Consider the following 16,231-nt stretch of genomic DNA (forward strand, 5'->3'; position numbering starts at 1 on the left):
CAATCGTCAATAATCTCATGGTGCATCTTGAATTTTAATTTCTGAGTCCCTGTAAGCATTATTGTCCGAGGACTAATTTATTGTCTGTTTTCCTCTTCCTCACCCGCTACTGTTGGGTCTGAGTCACCTCCACTCCAGAGACCTCAAACGCCAAAGAAACTGTTCCAGCAGTGTCTTCATATTAGCACTGCAGCAGCTCCAGCAGGTGCATAACGGTCATCGGGACCATGTTCGTTAGGCACAGGACAGTGGTGCTCAGCTTGAATCTGTGCAGCACACTGTCCCAGATTATATTCTTAGGCAAATAACACGGCTCCTAACAAGCGGCGCAGCTACCTTTTACCAAGAAGACTTTCAGCTGCTTAAGCATTTTTTAAATGACAGGTTAGGTAAAGGTACTTTATTGTACTTTTATTGTCACATACATGTTGCAATATTCCTTCTCTGCATGTAACCCATCCCTCAAGGGTGCAGTGGGCAGCTGCTGTGCAGCACCTGGGGACCAACTCCAGATCTTTATTAGTAGCACTGACTGAAGAACCCAACATGTTTTGATGGTAGGGGAAACCCACCATCAAAACCCACGATGACCAGGGACTTGAACCCAGGACCTTCTTTCTGTGAGGCCACTGGACCACCATGTCATGTGGAAAAAGACCCTAAGGACATAAAATATTAAGAAGTCTACAATTATACAATTGTTAGTTTTCCTCACTCCAGTTTTTCTTGCAAAAATATCCTTAATTTTAATCAGGTATAGGATTAGGTAGAAGTCACCACCTCAGCCATTCAATCCATTACTGGACTTGTCCTAAGCTTCGTCAACCAGTAGTGCCCTAATACTGTATAAAACCCCAGATCCGCCCCTTTTCTTACTATTAAATCCTGTCAAGGTTGATGAAACCCCTGCATAAAATATATCTAAATGCAGGTATGTCAGTGTAACTCAATCATTTGAGGTTCCTCAAGAATAGAAAGCCTTTATTCACCTGGCTGTAAGTCGTCTCAATCAAATTTTATCATATCATGTGATCTTTATGGACTCATGTCCCAGTTAAGTTGAGCCTTTTTCTCTTTCAGAGTCATGATGGTTGATGTGGTTCACAGACTTGGACAGTTCCAACTAAAAGTGGTGTTAAATTATTCTTTCTCAGCAGCTAGCTAGTTCCACAGTCTTGGCTCAACCAAAATAATTTCTAATTATAAGACCTAGTATGGCAGTATATTTTGCTTCCATTTTGATTTCACCACCATGCAAACGGGCACAAACCAGCACACAAGATGGCAGCTATAACATATAGGAGAAGTGAGTGTTTAATATACCTAATATGCATCTGCTCTTTATCTGTCCCAACCATAAACAAAAAATAAACAACCAACAACTTAATTTTAGAAAATTTAAATTTACAGAAATTTAAACTTAAGTAGTAGAAAGTTGTACTGCACTGGTTGCTGCTGCTTGCTAGTCAGATTTTCTCCTTAACTAAAATCCTGAGCAGACATATAAACTCTGAAAACACCTGTGTACGTGTGCATGGCCTTTCATTGTAAATCATGGGAGGGAAACTTTGTGTAAAAACACCACACTAACTGCAACATAGCAACAAAATCTAAAACTCAGAACTACTTAAATACACTTTATTTTTACACAAATACATATTTATTTTTAAAAAGCCTTTATACTGTAGCAATGTGGAAGATGTAAGTTTTCCATTAAGGAAACAAAATACTTAATGAACTTATGGAAGTTTGTTGCTCTTTAATTGCATGTTAAATCACTACAGGCGACACTTTGAAGCTGTGAATAATGGATGATTGCTACAGTCTGACAGTCTTCTACACTTTGGTTACAGTTAGGATGCAAAGAAAGAGAGCGACATCCTGCAGGGGAGCAGGATGACAGCAGTGACACAGGGCCTTTGGACACACACACACACACGCACACACACACACACCTGCTGAATCCCAAACAGGTCATCCATACATATGCATGCGTGTTTGGCATGCTCTGTTATCGAGGGAACTGTCAGTGAAGTTCCTCATGGGACGCAACTGAAGAGAGAAAGCACAAAAAAGGTCGAAAACAGGGGTCCCATTTTTCTTCTCCTATCAGTGAAAATATTTATTATTTTACATTCTTTTGTCTTGTTTTTATTTCACTCTTGCTTTGGCGATTACAGAATATATGAATATATATATATGAGAGAGAGAGATATTCCAGGTAAAAGCCTAGAATAGCATCACAAAATGAAGAATGCAACAGTTTGGTGATGTCGATGGGTCGCAGGCTTGAGGCAGTTATTGCAAGCAAGGGTTATGGCACCAAATATTAAATGTTATTTACTTTAAGATTATTTGTTCCTTTACTTTTGCTCACCTAAGAATGCTGTGGTCTGATACAAACGGTGATATGTCCATAGTTGTTTAACACATCTAGATGTGCACACCAGGAAATAAAAGCTGAACTCTTGTCTCATACTCAATCTTTTGATCTTAAACCCAAATGTCTTCAGTGAACAACAAAAACAAAGGAATTTGCCTTACCGTTCCAATACTTTTGGAGGGGACTGTATAATTATCTATCTTTTTTGTGATTTGTTGTTCTAGATTTCCTTCAATAAGTCTTGGGCTAACCACCAAGCTAGCCGTTATACTAACTGCCTGATGTGTTGTAATGCAACATCCGAAGTAACTGCTGTTTATACTTCACTCTTGGTTCACTCCCTATTTAATGGACACTTAACAGTAAATGGAGATTTCGGACACCGATCTGTGAGGCCAACTCCAGTCTTCAATATTTATTAGAAGTATGATTAGTGTATCTTGTTGCATAGCTGTGCACCTACACTTATCTTTGAACTTTGAACCAGGTTTAGGCTTTACTTACCCCAATTATCCGGCAAACTTCACCTCATTTCCTTATCAGCCACTCTATATATATATCGGCCCAGATCCATTGTTCCTCCGCCAGATTGTCTAGTGTGTTCCTCCTAGCTGTCCAGCCGTTTGTCTGTCTGTTACTATCTGACCTACCCGTTTGACCTTCTGCCTGATTTGGATTCTTGCCTGCACCTAGGTGGAGTGCCTCTCTGGATTTGAGCCTTGCCTGCCTCGTGGTTCTGTAAGCCTTTGCACCTAATTGTTTTGTAAATAAATAATTTAAGTGCACCAGCTCAGCCTCCTTCATCTACATTTGTGTCCTGTTCCTGTTGGGTGGTTGAAGAATGCCATGCTTATTTAACTGATTTTCTGACGCAGCTGCAATACTAAAGTACATTGGCATGATAGGATAGATCATGAGACATTTTGACAACTTGTCCTTTCAGCCCTTTGTTTTTTATAACTGTGTTTAACATGAAGTCCAAAGATAAGAAGTACATTTTGTGGATAGTAAATCTTTAAATCTAACTATTCACATGCCAAAACATTCAAAATTATTGATCAATTAGCCATTCTGCATGTGTATTTCTACCAGAGGCATCTTTGTCAGGGTGGAAAAGCCTCTTAAACAGCATTCAGACAGTCACTAGCTTTGCAAAGATTTCTTTGGGCAGAGATCTGATGGAAAAATATGAAAAAAAAAACATGTAAGAGGTGATCACACTCACTGGGCAGTATCTGATTTCATAACTATAAAGCACGATATTAGCATGTAACCACTTTGTAAATACACACAATCCAATGTGTTACAGATGTTTTGGGACCGTATGAATAATTTTTTACTGGAGCTGCAGCTGTGATCTGACTGATATACTTTGAATTGATTTAACACTGTGCTTCCTCGGTAAAACCTGCATACACAATAACCTTCTGTGCAGTTATGCAATTATGTTTCAAGTTGATCGTTTGCCCTCCAGTGTTAACGCCACACGCTGTGTATTTCAGTGAGCAAAGAGTGATTAGATTGTTGTGGTTATTATGTTGTCAACTTTATTACTTTTTGGGTGAGCCACTGAGCTATCCTAATTGGATTTTGGTAGTCTGTGTTAGTCTATTCCCTCTGCAAGAGGAAGCTCAAACCTGTAAAATATTCCATTATTAAGCTTGAAGAAGTGAAGCGAAATGTGTGCCTCAATTTTATGTCCGCTAAAAATAGAAACACAGATGGATGACAAACAAGTGTGTGTAAGTGCGTGTGTGTATGCCCATGTGTTTGCAGTTACAGAATCAATCCCCAGTACACAATGGAAAACAATAGAGGGCAGTCCATCATTTTATTGCACCAGATGCAATCCATATTCCCACAGCTCTCCCCATTTTCATTTTTCTCTAAAATACCCGCACACCTCCCGCGTTTTGCTCCCATAGTCATCGTTCATGTGTCAGGAAATACAAACGCAATGTTCCAAGTATGCACACACGGGCGCGTGCACAATGCATCTTCATTAACTTTGCTTTGCTGTATCATGTTGTGATTTAAGAAGCTGATCTCCAGAAACCAGATTCTCTGTGCCAGCACGTCCCTCTTCATTATTCATTAAGAGCAAGTTAAATGAGGATATGCCCCATTTACAAATCACGACAGTGATCGCTCTTTAACATACACGCTGGCATCACACACACATTCAAAACAGATTGACAGCCTGAATATGAAGCCATTTTCAGGCAAAGCTGATTTATCAAATATATGTTGATTTGTCAGGTATTTACAGTTAGGGCCCTTCACACATCTACAGTTATTCTGGCTGACTAAACCTCAATGTACTAATGCTGTGTTCAAGACACCTCGGGACTCGGAAATTTCCAACGCCAACTATAAAAAGTACAATGAACGCCAATCAAAGTCAGAGTTCCTAAAAATATCAACCCCCAACTTCACAAAAAAGCCGTTAAATGACATCACACAACAGTAGCAGCTCCCATGGAAGCACACATTGTAAATTGTAAACCATAAATTAAAAGGCTACAAAGTCTATTTGCGTGTACTTAATTAAAATAATACATACTACCATACTACCGCACACCCAAACACAAGAAAAGCAATCTAGTGTATGCGGTCCAATGCAGTGAGGAATGCACAGACCTGTATGTTGGGGAGACTAAACAACCACTACACAAACGCATGGCTCAACACAGAAGGGCCAACTCCTCAGGTCAAGACTCTGCAGTTTTAGGATAAAGGACGCTCGTTTGAGGACCACCAGGTGCACATTTTAGACAGAGAAGATAGATGGTTTAAAAGTGGTGTCAGGGAAGCATCTATACCCGGGTTGAGAAGCCGTAGTTGAAAAGAGGAGGGGGTCTACGCCACCACTTAATGCTGTCCTTTCATCACTTCCCAGGAGAATCTCAACAAACTTACCTCTTGGCCTCAGGTGAAGATACTAATGATGGCCGTTCAGACTTGGCCACGGATGGTTCTAACGACCATGACGACTGTTGTTACCACAGCTAGGAGCACTAATGAACCAGCAGTATTGACGATCCTAGCTAACAATCCCACAGAGGTTAAATAGCTGAGTTTCCCTACCAGTCAGTCAGAATAAGTCTCTTGGATGTCTTGAAACGTCTTCTAGTCCAGTTGCCCTTGACCTCAACCATCGTTGGATAACTATGACCTGGATGACCGAGAACCTTCACAGACATACTATCACATAGTAAAACCCGTTCTGTATGTAAATTGATGCCAAGATATGTCCCCTGTGTTATTAAGGTAGCTGGTTACTGTAAATAATCTCTGAAAGTCATCTTTGCAAATGGTAATTCAGAAAAACATTAACATTGCCATAAATTGTGAAAACATTTTCAAATATACTTTTGTTGAATTTTGTAACGGGTACACTGTTAACAAGCACTGTATATTTATTACTTTTTATTAAAATTGCTATCTTTTTAATTAACACCAAGGGTGCTGCTGAGGTTTCAACTGAATGTACTCTTGACAAAGAAACAACACCAGCAGCTATGTCTTTTGTTCATTTTTGGTGTCACGCTCCTGGAACATTTGGAGGTCGGAAGTTGGAAATTTCAACTGGGAAATTTCAGAGTTCCAAGGTGTTCTTGAATGCAGCATAAGAATGACAAAGGTGTAATTTGTCCTGTCTAAAGTGGTCCAAAGGAGAGCACCCAAGATAATGAGAGTGAGGGAGAAGTCAGTCTTCACAGCGAAAACACCTTTTAAGAACCTTTTTAATTCATTAAATTAGCCTCAAACTGACATTCATACCTGATTGCTTTCTATGGATATACTATATCATGATATAAATTGCTATTTGATGCAAGTTACCCACCCCTAATCCAAAAGGGAGATCAGCAATACTCAGCAATCAGCAATCTTTATCTGTTGCAATGGCTTCCTCCAAGTCTCACATAAATCCCCCCTAAACATTTGATTTAATTTACGGATTCATTCATTGTCAGAAAGCAGGTTACATAACATACATAATCAAAATACATGACAATCTGGGTGCAACGTGTTCCAAAAAACGTGTGTGCAAAATTTTCAACATCAGTTACTTTTATATTCTTGTGATTTGAAGTAGTGCTGCAATAAAAACTTAACTTTAAACCAACTGCCTTAAAAAAAACAAAAACATGCTGCATAAAAATCTAGTATGAAAAGACAAAAATACAGGTAACCTTATTTGCTAACATGTATTAGCTGATAAAAAATGTATTAATGAAAAAAAAAATGTCACAGTGCTATCACTGGGTAAGCTGTCATTTCCATTTCAGAGTGTAACTGCACCCTTTTTCATACCACAGCCTGTCAACACAAAGATCAAGCCTCAACCTCTACAACCATGTCAGTACTTCCAAATATAACTTCTGGGTAGAGCGATTATTAAAGTCTGTATTTTAATTCTCTCAGCTGCGACAGTAAGTTTTCAGCACGAGCGCTTCCGTTTGTCTCACACACTTTAACATATGCAGCTCTAATGATCAAAAGTGAAACTGTCAGTGTGCCAGCAGGTTTACTTTAGAGCCAGGCTAGCACTTTCCTTCTGCCTCCAGGCTTTATGCTAAGCTAAGCAGCTCCACACTGCTTCTTTGTCCTCGTCTCTCTGTCCCTCGTCTCCAGCCACATTCCCTATTCCCCAACCACCTTTATTGCCATTTTCAACCCATCCACCAGATGCCCTCGGACTTTCCCTCCTTTCCCCATCACCTGACTGCCCCATCCACCATCACACCTCTTCCCACCTTTCTCATCTGGGGTGCGTTCAGCCCTGACAAAATGTAGTTAAAGATTTATTTAAACTGAAAAGGGTAGAGCGTCTAACACCCTGCTGCATCTCATTCCCTCATCAATCACTCACTGCATACATGGGTGCACTTGTTGTTCCTTTATTAGATTGCCATGTCGCATCGTTTCTTTACTTTCAAACTACCTGAACCTGTCTGCCTGCCTATCTCCTGCTTGTCTACATGTACTGGGACCCGCCTGTATGCATATCTATACCTGCCTCTAAACCTGTGTCTGTCTGTAAGCCTTTTGATATCAATGATCACTGAAATTAGCATGTATGCATTTGGTTCTTTCCCTTGTTGCCACTTTATTGTTGTGACACAAGGGAGTCTATCCCCCCTTTCCTCCAACATTAAAAATACTAATGATAATCTGCCCGCTTTTCCCTTCGACTACAATACCGCTGCTAACGTTCCCTGAAACCTCTTCTGTTTACGTTCCATTTCACTCCAACCAAACACCACAGCAGCTGTTGCCACTGATTAACACAGCTGCTGCAGGGTTTGGTTGACGACATCTTTCATGGTACAGGACCGCAGACCCACGGCTCAGGGGAACCACTAGCACTCTCCATGTTTGTGTGTTTAAATTTGAATTATTTCAGGTGATAAACACCAACTCGGAAAGAAAAGCTGTGGCTTTAACATCCATCTCTCCCTTGATCCACACAGTTAAGTGACTATTTAATAAACATAAAGGGGGCCACTTGTGACCCTACAGTCCCGCATGTCCTTCATGTGGCTTCTTGTGACATGATCCTTTCAAATCAATTGAATATTTCATGCAGGTATATAACAATGATGACAAGTAATATACATCAACAGAAACACATCCATCACAGGTGATGGTGATCTGCATCAAGAGTCAATCTACTCTCAGACTGGACCAATAAGAGCAGTGCTGGGTAACAATGTCTGATACATGATATGGACATAAAGTATGCCAATATTTCTAATAAAAATATAAAATATACAGAAACAATTTGTAATATTACAATATTCATACGTTTTATGTAAGGGAATATTGAATCAGAAAAATCAGTAAAATACAATGCACAAATCACATAAATAAATAATCCAAGAAGGAAACAGTTATATCAACTAGTATAAAGAAAAAATAGTACATTTACAAATGTCTTTTCATTAGGTAAGTACAGCTAACCTGGCAAATCTGGCAGCATGCAAATCTTATGTCTGACTTCTGACTGTTTAAAAAGCCAGACAAAAGTCAATGTTGACTGCATTTTCATCACTATGCCGTAATGTTTCAGAGTTTCTTTTTTAACAATATTTTAACAGAAACACCTTATTGCCAAGGTCCCTGTCAAACAGCAACTAACTGGCCATGCAAACAGCAGAATACCTGAATGCTTACAAGCTGCAACAAACAGAACACTTAAAGTCACCTTGGTCAAAGTGTGTTGTTACACTGTGTGGTGGTCCAGGTCCTTGCTATCTTGATGTACGTGGTCAGTTACTGTGAAATGATTTTGTCTCCCAAAACTGGATTTAATAAATGAAAGGACATAAAGTTGATGTTATTCTGTTCCTGTCACTGCGAGATGACCGGATTTGTTGGAAAACAGAGAAAGAGAGCCAAGGAGACTGCTCCCTCTGAGTGCATTTTAGTTCTATTGATTTACTGATATGAGGAGAGAGGAATAACTGTCCCCTGGCAGTCCACCTCAATGACATACATATGATGCTAGAGCAAAGTGGCCTTCAGAGGGTCTGGACTCAATGAATAACAGTTTTTCTCACTAAAATAGCCACAGTGCAGTGACAAATAATGACAATAGCCCAGCCTGTGTTGACCGTGGGGTTGAGTGCTATTAAATATTAAAATATGCGTCATGCAAAATACTGTTTCGAGTCTCCCAATACTTATTACCTTATGTTTTCATGAGCTTTCATCATTCCCCAGGTAGCCAAATTATATTGACCCAACAGTGCATTAAATTCGGCATCTTTATATTAATGATGTACCAGATTTGGCCCAAGTCCACTAGGCCAACACTCTCCAAAGGCTGGCACAAGTCATGCTAAGTGGAGCTGATTTTCCCAAACCAAATCTGGCAGCCATTTATGAGCCAGACATTAGATAACATTTGGTTCTTTGGTGGCAGAACAAAGCTAAGTGTTCTGAGATCAACACGAGTCGCCATGCAAGGCGCTAGCCTGCCCGTTGAAAGGAACTCAGGGGTTCAGTGTCTTGCTGAAGTGCACATGAATTAGAGGAGCCAGGGACTGGACCGCCAACCCTAGACAATCTGCTCTACCTCCTGAGCCAGAGCCGCCCCAAAGTTAGCAAAGTTTTACCCTTTGTTAGGAACAGTTTGTGATTTGAGCTTTAGTGGCACTGATAAATGTATTTTTGAACTTTGGGTGGAGCCAGGTTAGCTCTTTCCCCCTGCTCCACGTCTTAATGCTAAGTTAAGCTAAGCAGCACCGCACTTTTCACACAGACATAAGAGCGCTATTGATTGTCTCATCTAACTCTCTGCAAGGTGAATAAGTAAGCAACATTAGCATTGTCATGTCAAGTACTGACATATCCTGTAACAGTCTTGGACAAGTGTTGGACGAGTGGAAATATGTTGGTGGTACTAGATGAAAAATCACAAAAATGATTAGAATCCTTTCTTTGAAGACCACAACTGTCTGTCACATATATATTCCATCGTAATCCATCCAACAGTAGCCAAGATTCAGTCTGGACCAAATAACGTTGCCATCAGTAGAGACATGTTGCTGGCGTGGCTGTAAAAACAGACACCAGAGAACATTCAGAAGGAGTATTCTCTCTAAGATGATATTTTACAGCCATATAATCATCATGCTGATCAGATTTCACCGTCAGTCATCAGCTATTACTTCAATTTGTCCCTGAATGTTTTATTCTGTTTATGCACAGAGGCTTTGTAGGTTTTGGTGGTAAATGATTGTAGATGCAGGGGGTTTATCAGAGCTTATTGATGCCCCCTGCCCCTACTGTGGGTATCTGCTCATAAAGCAACAGCACAGCCCGAGTAATAACCTTGTATGCTGTAATGAATAATTTCAGCACCTGGGGGCTTAATCCCTTTTATTGATGGACCTTGAGGCTCTTTCTTGTTTAACCTGATAATAAATGCACTCTGTGAATACTTACCATTGCTTTCAACAATTACTGAATACATCAAACTGTTTGTGTTTATGACTGTGTGTAGCACCACCAATAAGTTTTCACTGTCCTTAAAGGTTTAAAGAATTATTGACCCCCAACAAGACAAAGACAAAAATTAATGTCCCCATATTAGCTTCAAGCTCCAGTGAACAAGAGTGATTATAAAGTGTGTGTGTATACAGCATGTGTGTGCTTGTACTTTTCACATTGTGAATCTTTAAAGTGATATAACTTTAGGAAAGTGAGAATTAGGTTTATTGTGGTTTTACTAATACTTGGGTACACAGCTTCTCCACCTCTCAGTCGCTGTAACTAACGTGACCCACATAATATACAACACTGCAACAAAACGATCACCATTCCAGCTCACAAACCTAGTGTCACCTTAAGGTTGAGGATAGTGTGGGGGTGGGTGTGTGTGTGTGTGGGGGGGTCCACTTCAAGCACTGCTTACAAGGGATGGTTTTTAAAGAAGTGTTACAACCCATTCCATCCCTCTCAGCCATTGTTTAGCTAGCTGTATTAGTATGATGGTTTGAAATTATCAGGGGATCACAGGTAAGAAACTACAATTCAATCTAATGTAAGTCAAACAATTTTATCTGCAAAAGAATAGATACTAAACAAAATATATTCTTGGTCAAAAAAATTACTTTCTTACCTCAGAATCAGTTTTTTCAGAAACCTATTGGAAATACAAAATTAATGTAGCTTCAAAAGCTACAAATGTCAAGATTCCCCTGATCCAAGGATATGGATTCTGGGAGGTATATACGAACTCTAGGAGCAAGCTTTACTGAAAAATATTTCATATTACTTGCAGGTAAAAAGTGTATTTTGCAGAATTGGAAATCAGAGTTTCCTCCGTTGCAGAGGCAATTGTTAAATGAACCAAAATCCTACAGCACACCTGAAGAAATCCTATTCAGTGTGAGGAGGAACCCAGAGAAAACATCAATTTAACTAGCACGTCAGTATATAACTTGCTCCCCTTTAATATTTTGTCTACTAAACTTCTATGATTTTATGATTATTTGGGACCTCATACATCACTTAACTGTATTTTATTTTACTTTTCAGATGGAGCCAGCGGCACCAGCAGAAACTTTGGGCCCCATGACAAAAAATCTAATTGGTACGCACCGGTACATAGTATCAGTGCAGCTGTTTTCACCACATCTATAGGACCTAACTGTCCCATCAAAAGCTTTACATCACTCTAATTAAAGGCTTGCAATAGTCTTGTTTCTTGTAGTTCAGTACTAGTACTAGCACAATATTTACTGCTGGTGATTTGTACATGCAAGTCTGCATACAGTATGCAGTTCACTATTTGATGCAAGATTAAAAGCCACCATAAAAACGTCCTTACGGCAATCTTTTACAGTCTCAATGTATTTTTATAGTAAAATTAGCTGTCATTTAACGGCCATAATTAAATCTAATTGAACGTATCAAACTGGATTATTTTAATATTGTCTGTAAATTACATGCAGGCTGAGGTAAGCTACTCACTGTTTCCAACTGTCCAGCATCCAGTACAAACAGAAGGTTGTTTATCATTTTATTTCAAAATGATCATTATGTGAGAAAATAATTTGTTTGAATTTCTGTCATTAATAAACATTTCATTTTCTTTATTGTTATGATAAATAGAGCAAGAGAGACAGAGAAATCCCTACAGACTCCCTGGAATGATGCTACCTGGCACGTCATTAACACCATGCTGCTCACCTTCTTCACTGGGACAGGGAGGCTACAGTTATGGGCAGACTGGGGTGCTGGTACATTAAGCCAACAGGTTAACACCAGTCGCAGACTAAAGGCTGCCCACCTTTCTTGGTGAAAAACTGGGTTATAGATTGGCATCCTTTCCTTTGTCTTTCCTCTCTTTCCTTTTTTGAAAACCAGATTTTGGTTTACTAGGCAACATTGTGATCACTGTGTTTCTGGCGAAATGAAATGAACTGAAATGATCTCATGACTCCTACCTTATCACTCATTGGTGGAACTGGTGTTGTTACAACTTTGCCCATGTTACAACCATACCGGTCTCCCCTACTGCCTGCAGCCATTCCAGTCAGATAAAATTTTTTATTTCACTTCAGTTAAGCTTTGATATATGAAGTGATGTCATTAAAATTCAACTTGGTGCATTCATGTTCCTTGGAAGAACCGTGTACTTCATATGACCTGTTTTATTTAGAAGAAGTAGTTTAGATTAGGAGGAGTACCATCTTTTTTGTAACATTTGGTTGTCTTGTTTTATGACCTCTGTGGAGCTACAGTAAATGGGAAGTGGCATGTTGAGTGTTAACATTCATTTGCAGACCAGATGGTGGACCAGGTTTTAATCTTTATGAAAACATGCAATGAAAGCTGAGGGGAAGAGGATCAGGTTGGACGCTCATCTTTCCCATTTAACATGAAATGACCGTGTCTTCTGATTACAGATCAGCAAATATTTATGTACCAAAAACGTCAGGCAAATGTGAAAACGTTCTTAGTATGCATTTATCTCGTAAACTCTCATACAAAACAATGGTGTTGGATGATAATGCATGTTTTTTCAGGTCAGCCAGGATAGCCAAGGCACAAACTACAAAATGAGCCTTATGTATAATTATTTGGTATTTGTCTTTGTATAAAAGGTGCATTATACCTAAATCACAGATATGTCATGTTACATGTGTGCTTTTAGCTGAGGTATATGCAAATTGTTTGTCTGTCATTTTGAGCTTTGTGCACATGGATTTAAACATCTAGGACTATTAAGCATCATGCTTTATTAGTTACATTGATAATCCATCCATCCATTATCTATAACCGCTTATCTGTGCAGGGTCATGCAACATTAAAAATATTTAATATAAAACAAAAGGTTAATAGTAATGTAATTATCAATTTAAATACAGTAGATTTAGATATACTTATTGTGAAGCTGAGGTTTATCCAACTTTGAATAATATTATCATTATAGATGAAGACTGCTTATAGTAAATGCATTAATGTTACGAGCAACCATAGACAAAATACAGCTGTCACAGCCGTAACCAGTATTGATTTTCATAACCATGAAATATGGTTATACATCTGACATTGCTACTCTACTGAGCATGAAAATGACTGTAATTGTCACCTGTGGCATTCGGAAGCATTTTGTCAACTCAGGGTGAGAATAGCCAAATATCACACATCACACTGTTATGTATAAAATTTAACTTCCGCCCATTTTTTGAAAGCTTACCACCTCTCCTTCCACTACAATATGACAGCATTGTGAATTGTATGTGTGAATTGCTTTATCTCAACCCTGACAGAAAGGAGGGGATAGTAGAAAGTGCTCTAACATGCCCTACATAAACATTTATACTTCTTGATTATGAAATTAGATTTAATCCATAACTTTTTCCTAATAGGTTATTTATTGGATTTGTTGGATATAGGTTAATTTTTGGATTCTTATTTTTATTGTAATGTACGTTTTGGTTCGGATTGTATTCTCTTAATGTCTTATTTTATTTCCCTTTTTTGTGATGATGTCATAGTCATACGGCTGGTTGAACAGAACTAATAGATGCAATTACAGGGTGAAACTCCAGCTAATTGAGCTAATTGAGATCAGCGGATTGACTTGAACCTACTGTTTATAATTTACTTCCGTTCAAATTGGCTTTATTGGCATGAGGAAACAGACGTTTACACTGCCAAAGCAAGTGTGAAATAAAAAGAAAAACAGTACATAAACAGAAGAATTGTAAGTGAGAGTATTAGGTCCACATTAAGTATTTTGGCATTTTGGGACAAATTCAACATGACGGAAATAAAGTCAAAATGGCGAGGATATAGTTGAAAGGGTACTTTGATTTTATTCTTGTTGTTTCATCTTTATTCTCATTATTTGGACTTTATTTCTGTCAGTTCGACTTTATTCTCGTCAGTTCGACTTTATTCTCATAATTTCAACTTTATTCTCATCCGTTTGACTTTATTCTCGTCATATCAACTTGATTATTTTGACTTGATTCTCCTCAAATTTATTCTCGTCAGTTCAACTTTATTCTCATCAGTTCGACTTTATTCTCAGAATTTCAACTTTATTCTCATCAGTTCGACTTTATTCTCATAATTTCAACTTTATTCTCATCAGTTTGACTTTATTCTCGTCATATTGACTTGATTCTCCTCATATCAACTTGATTATTTTGACTTGATTCTCCTCAACTTTATTCTTGTCAGTTCAACTTTATTCTCGTCAGTTCAACTTTATTCTTGTCAGTTCAACTTTATTCTCGTCAGTTCAACTTTATTCTTGTCAGTTCAACTTTATTCTTGTCAGTTCAACTTTATTCTCGTCAGTTCAACTTTATTCTTGTCAGTTCAACTTTATTCTCGTCAGTTCAACTTTATTCTCGTCAGTTCAACTTTATTCTTGTCAGTTTGACTTTATTCTCGTCACATTGACTTCATTCTCGTTTCCTCATACATATACATATTTATAAGAATCGTGACGTCAGTCAAACACCCACACCTTGAACACGTCTGACATTCACCGTTATGTGCGCGCACTTTCCCTGTTAAAGATTCTGTCCGACAGCACGTGAACGCAGCGCTGCTCCCATCCTACGTGAATGCAGCATGAAGTGTTGAGGTGATCCATGGTAACAGAGGAGCAGCAGCCAACCGCTGAGCCTGTCCTACTCTCTCTCTCTCTGCCACAAACACACACATACCTTCAATCTCTACACACTCTCAGTCAATGTAGCCGGAATGCACCGAGTGGGAATCACTCTTAACGGCTCCCGTTGAGAAATTTCGGTATCAAGGTGACCGACCGGGAGCCAGTCAGCTTCACATCAGCGCCAGGTGACAGCAGACAGGACCCGCACCTCGGACCGCTGAAAGATGGTAGTAGCTAACGTTTCTTGGGCTTAAATTTACAAATTTCACCATTTGGTGTGTTATTATCCAGAGACGAACAAAATGAAACCCATTTTTGACAGTATGTGGGCTAAAAAGGCTTCATATATTTGATATTTTTTTGTTGAGTCTCGGCAAAAACCCGAAACTGTCCCAGTCCGCTCCACAGCTCGCTGGTCGTCTCAATAGCAGCGTCCAGTTTATTATTACAACCCACATCTCTCTTAAGCATCTAAAGCATCGTAGTGAAGATGGCGACTGGGTCGGGTTGGCAGCAGTATTACTGCCCTGCCGGTCAGGGGAAATTTACTCCCACATCGGCATCCAGCATGTCCTTTCCGACCGGCATCGCCCTGGAATATACCCAAGACCTGCACCTGAAGATGAGCAAGAAAATAGCACAGCTAACTAAGGTAAGGAGGCCTATTCTTCACTCTCCCTGAGCAGTGGATCAACCCTTGGGTTAAACCCTGTACCCTGTGTGAGAACTGGGCACCAAACTCCGTTGGAATTTTGCTTATTTAGTACTCCATCTCTTATTGGCGACATTTCTATAGGTAAAACAAGATTTAGATTTCTGTCTGAATTTCACAAGTCTTCTAGAGCTTTCAGCGTTGATGTAACACAAAAAGCTGTATTTCTCTTGCAAAAAATAATCAGCTTTTACTTTTGGTTCACAATGTTCAATACAGCCGTGTTTTGGTGGATGGAAACGGAATCCGGTGAACTAAAGATTCAAGTCGTATTTTAATAAAAAATAAAATTACATGCTATGTACTTGAAAAATGCCGAATACAACTTCAGCTACTGTTTTTTATTAAAATATCTCAAGACAAGTGATAAAAACACGCGTAAGAGAATCCTAAAACTGCAATCAGTCAACGGAGTTTGGAGAAAATTCTTGTTCTCACTAGAAAGAACGGGAGGAAAGAGCTGCCTGAGGGCGAACCCTGTCTG

At 39.1% G+C, this 16,231-nt stretch overlaps 1 protein-coding gene across 6 annotated transcripts in view; it reads left to right on the plus strand.

Annotated features, from left to right (window-relative positions):
* The first annotated feature begins 15,019 nt into the window (after window positions 1-15,019).
* Window positions 15,020-16,231, plus strand: part of fam184a (family with sequence similarity 184 member A) — a 144,262-nt gene continuing 143,050 nt past the window's right edge. For all 6 annotated transcript variants that reach the window (XM_038727525.1, XM_038727529.1, XM_038727526.1 and 3 more), the window contains exon 1: window positions 15,020-15,687. In XM_038727525.1, the coding sequence (XP_038583453.1) occupies window positions 15,526-15,687 (162 nt within the window). In that variant the 5' untranslated portion in view covers window positions 15,020-15,525. The remainder of the gene's footprint in view (window positions 15,688-16,231) is intronic.

This window comes from Micropterus salmoides, unplaced genomic scaffold (genome assembly GCF_014851395.1).
Source record: "Micropterus salmoides isolate LMB-PRFRI ecotype aquatic unplaced genomic scaffold, ASM1485139v1 Ms_hic_scaffold_18, whole genome shotgun sequence".
Classification (NCBI taxonomy): Eukaryota; Metazoa; Chordata; class Actinopteri; order Centrarchiformes; family Centrarchidae; genus Micropterus; species Micropterus salmoides.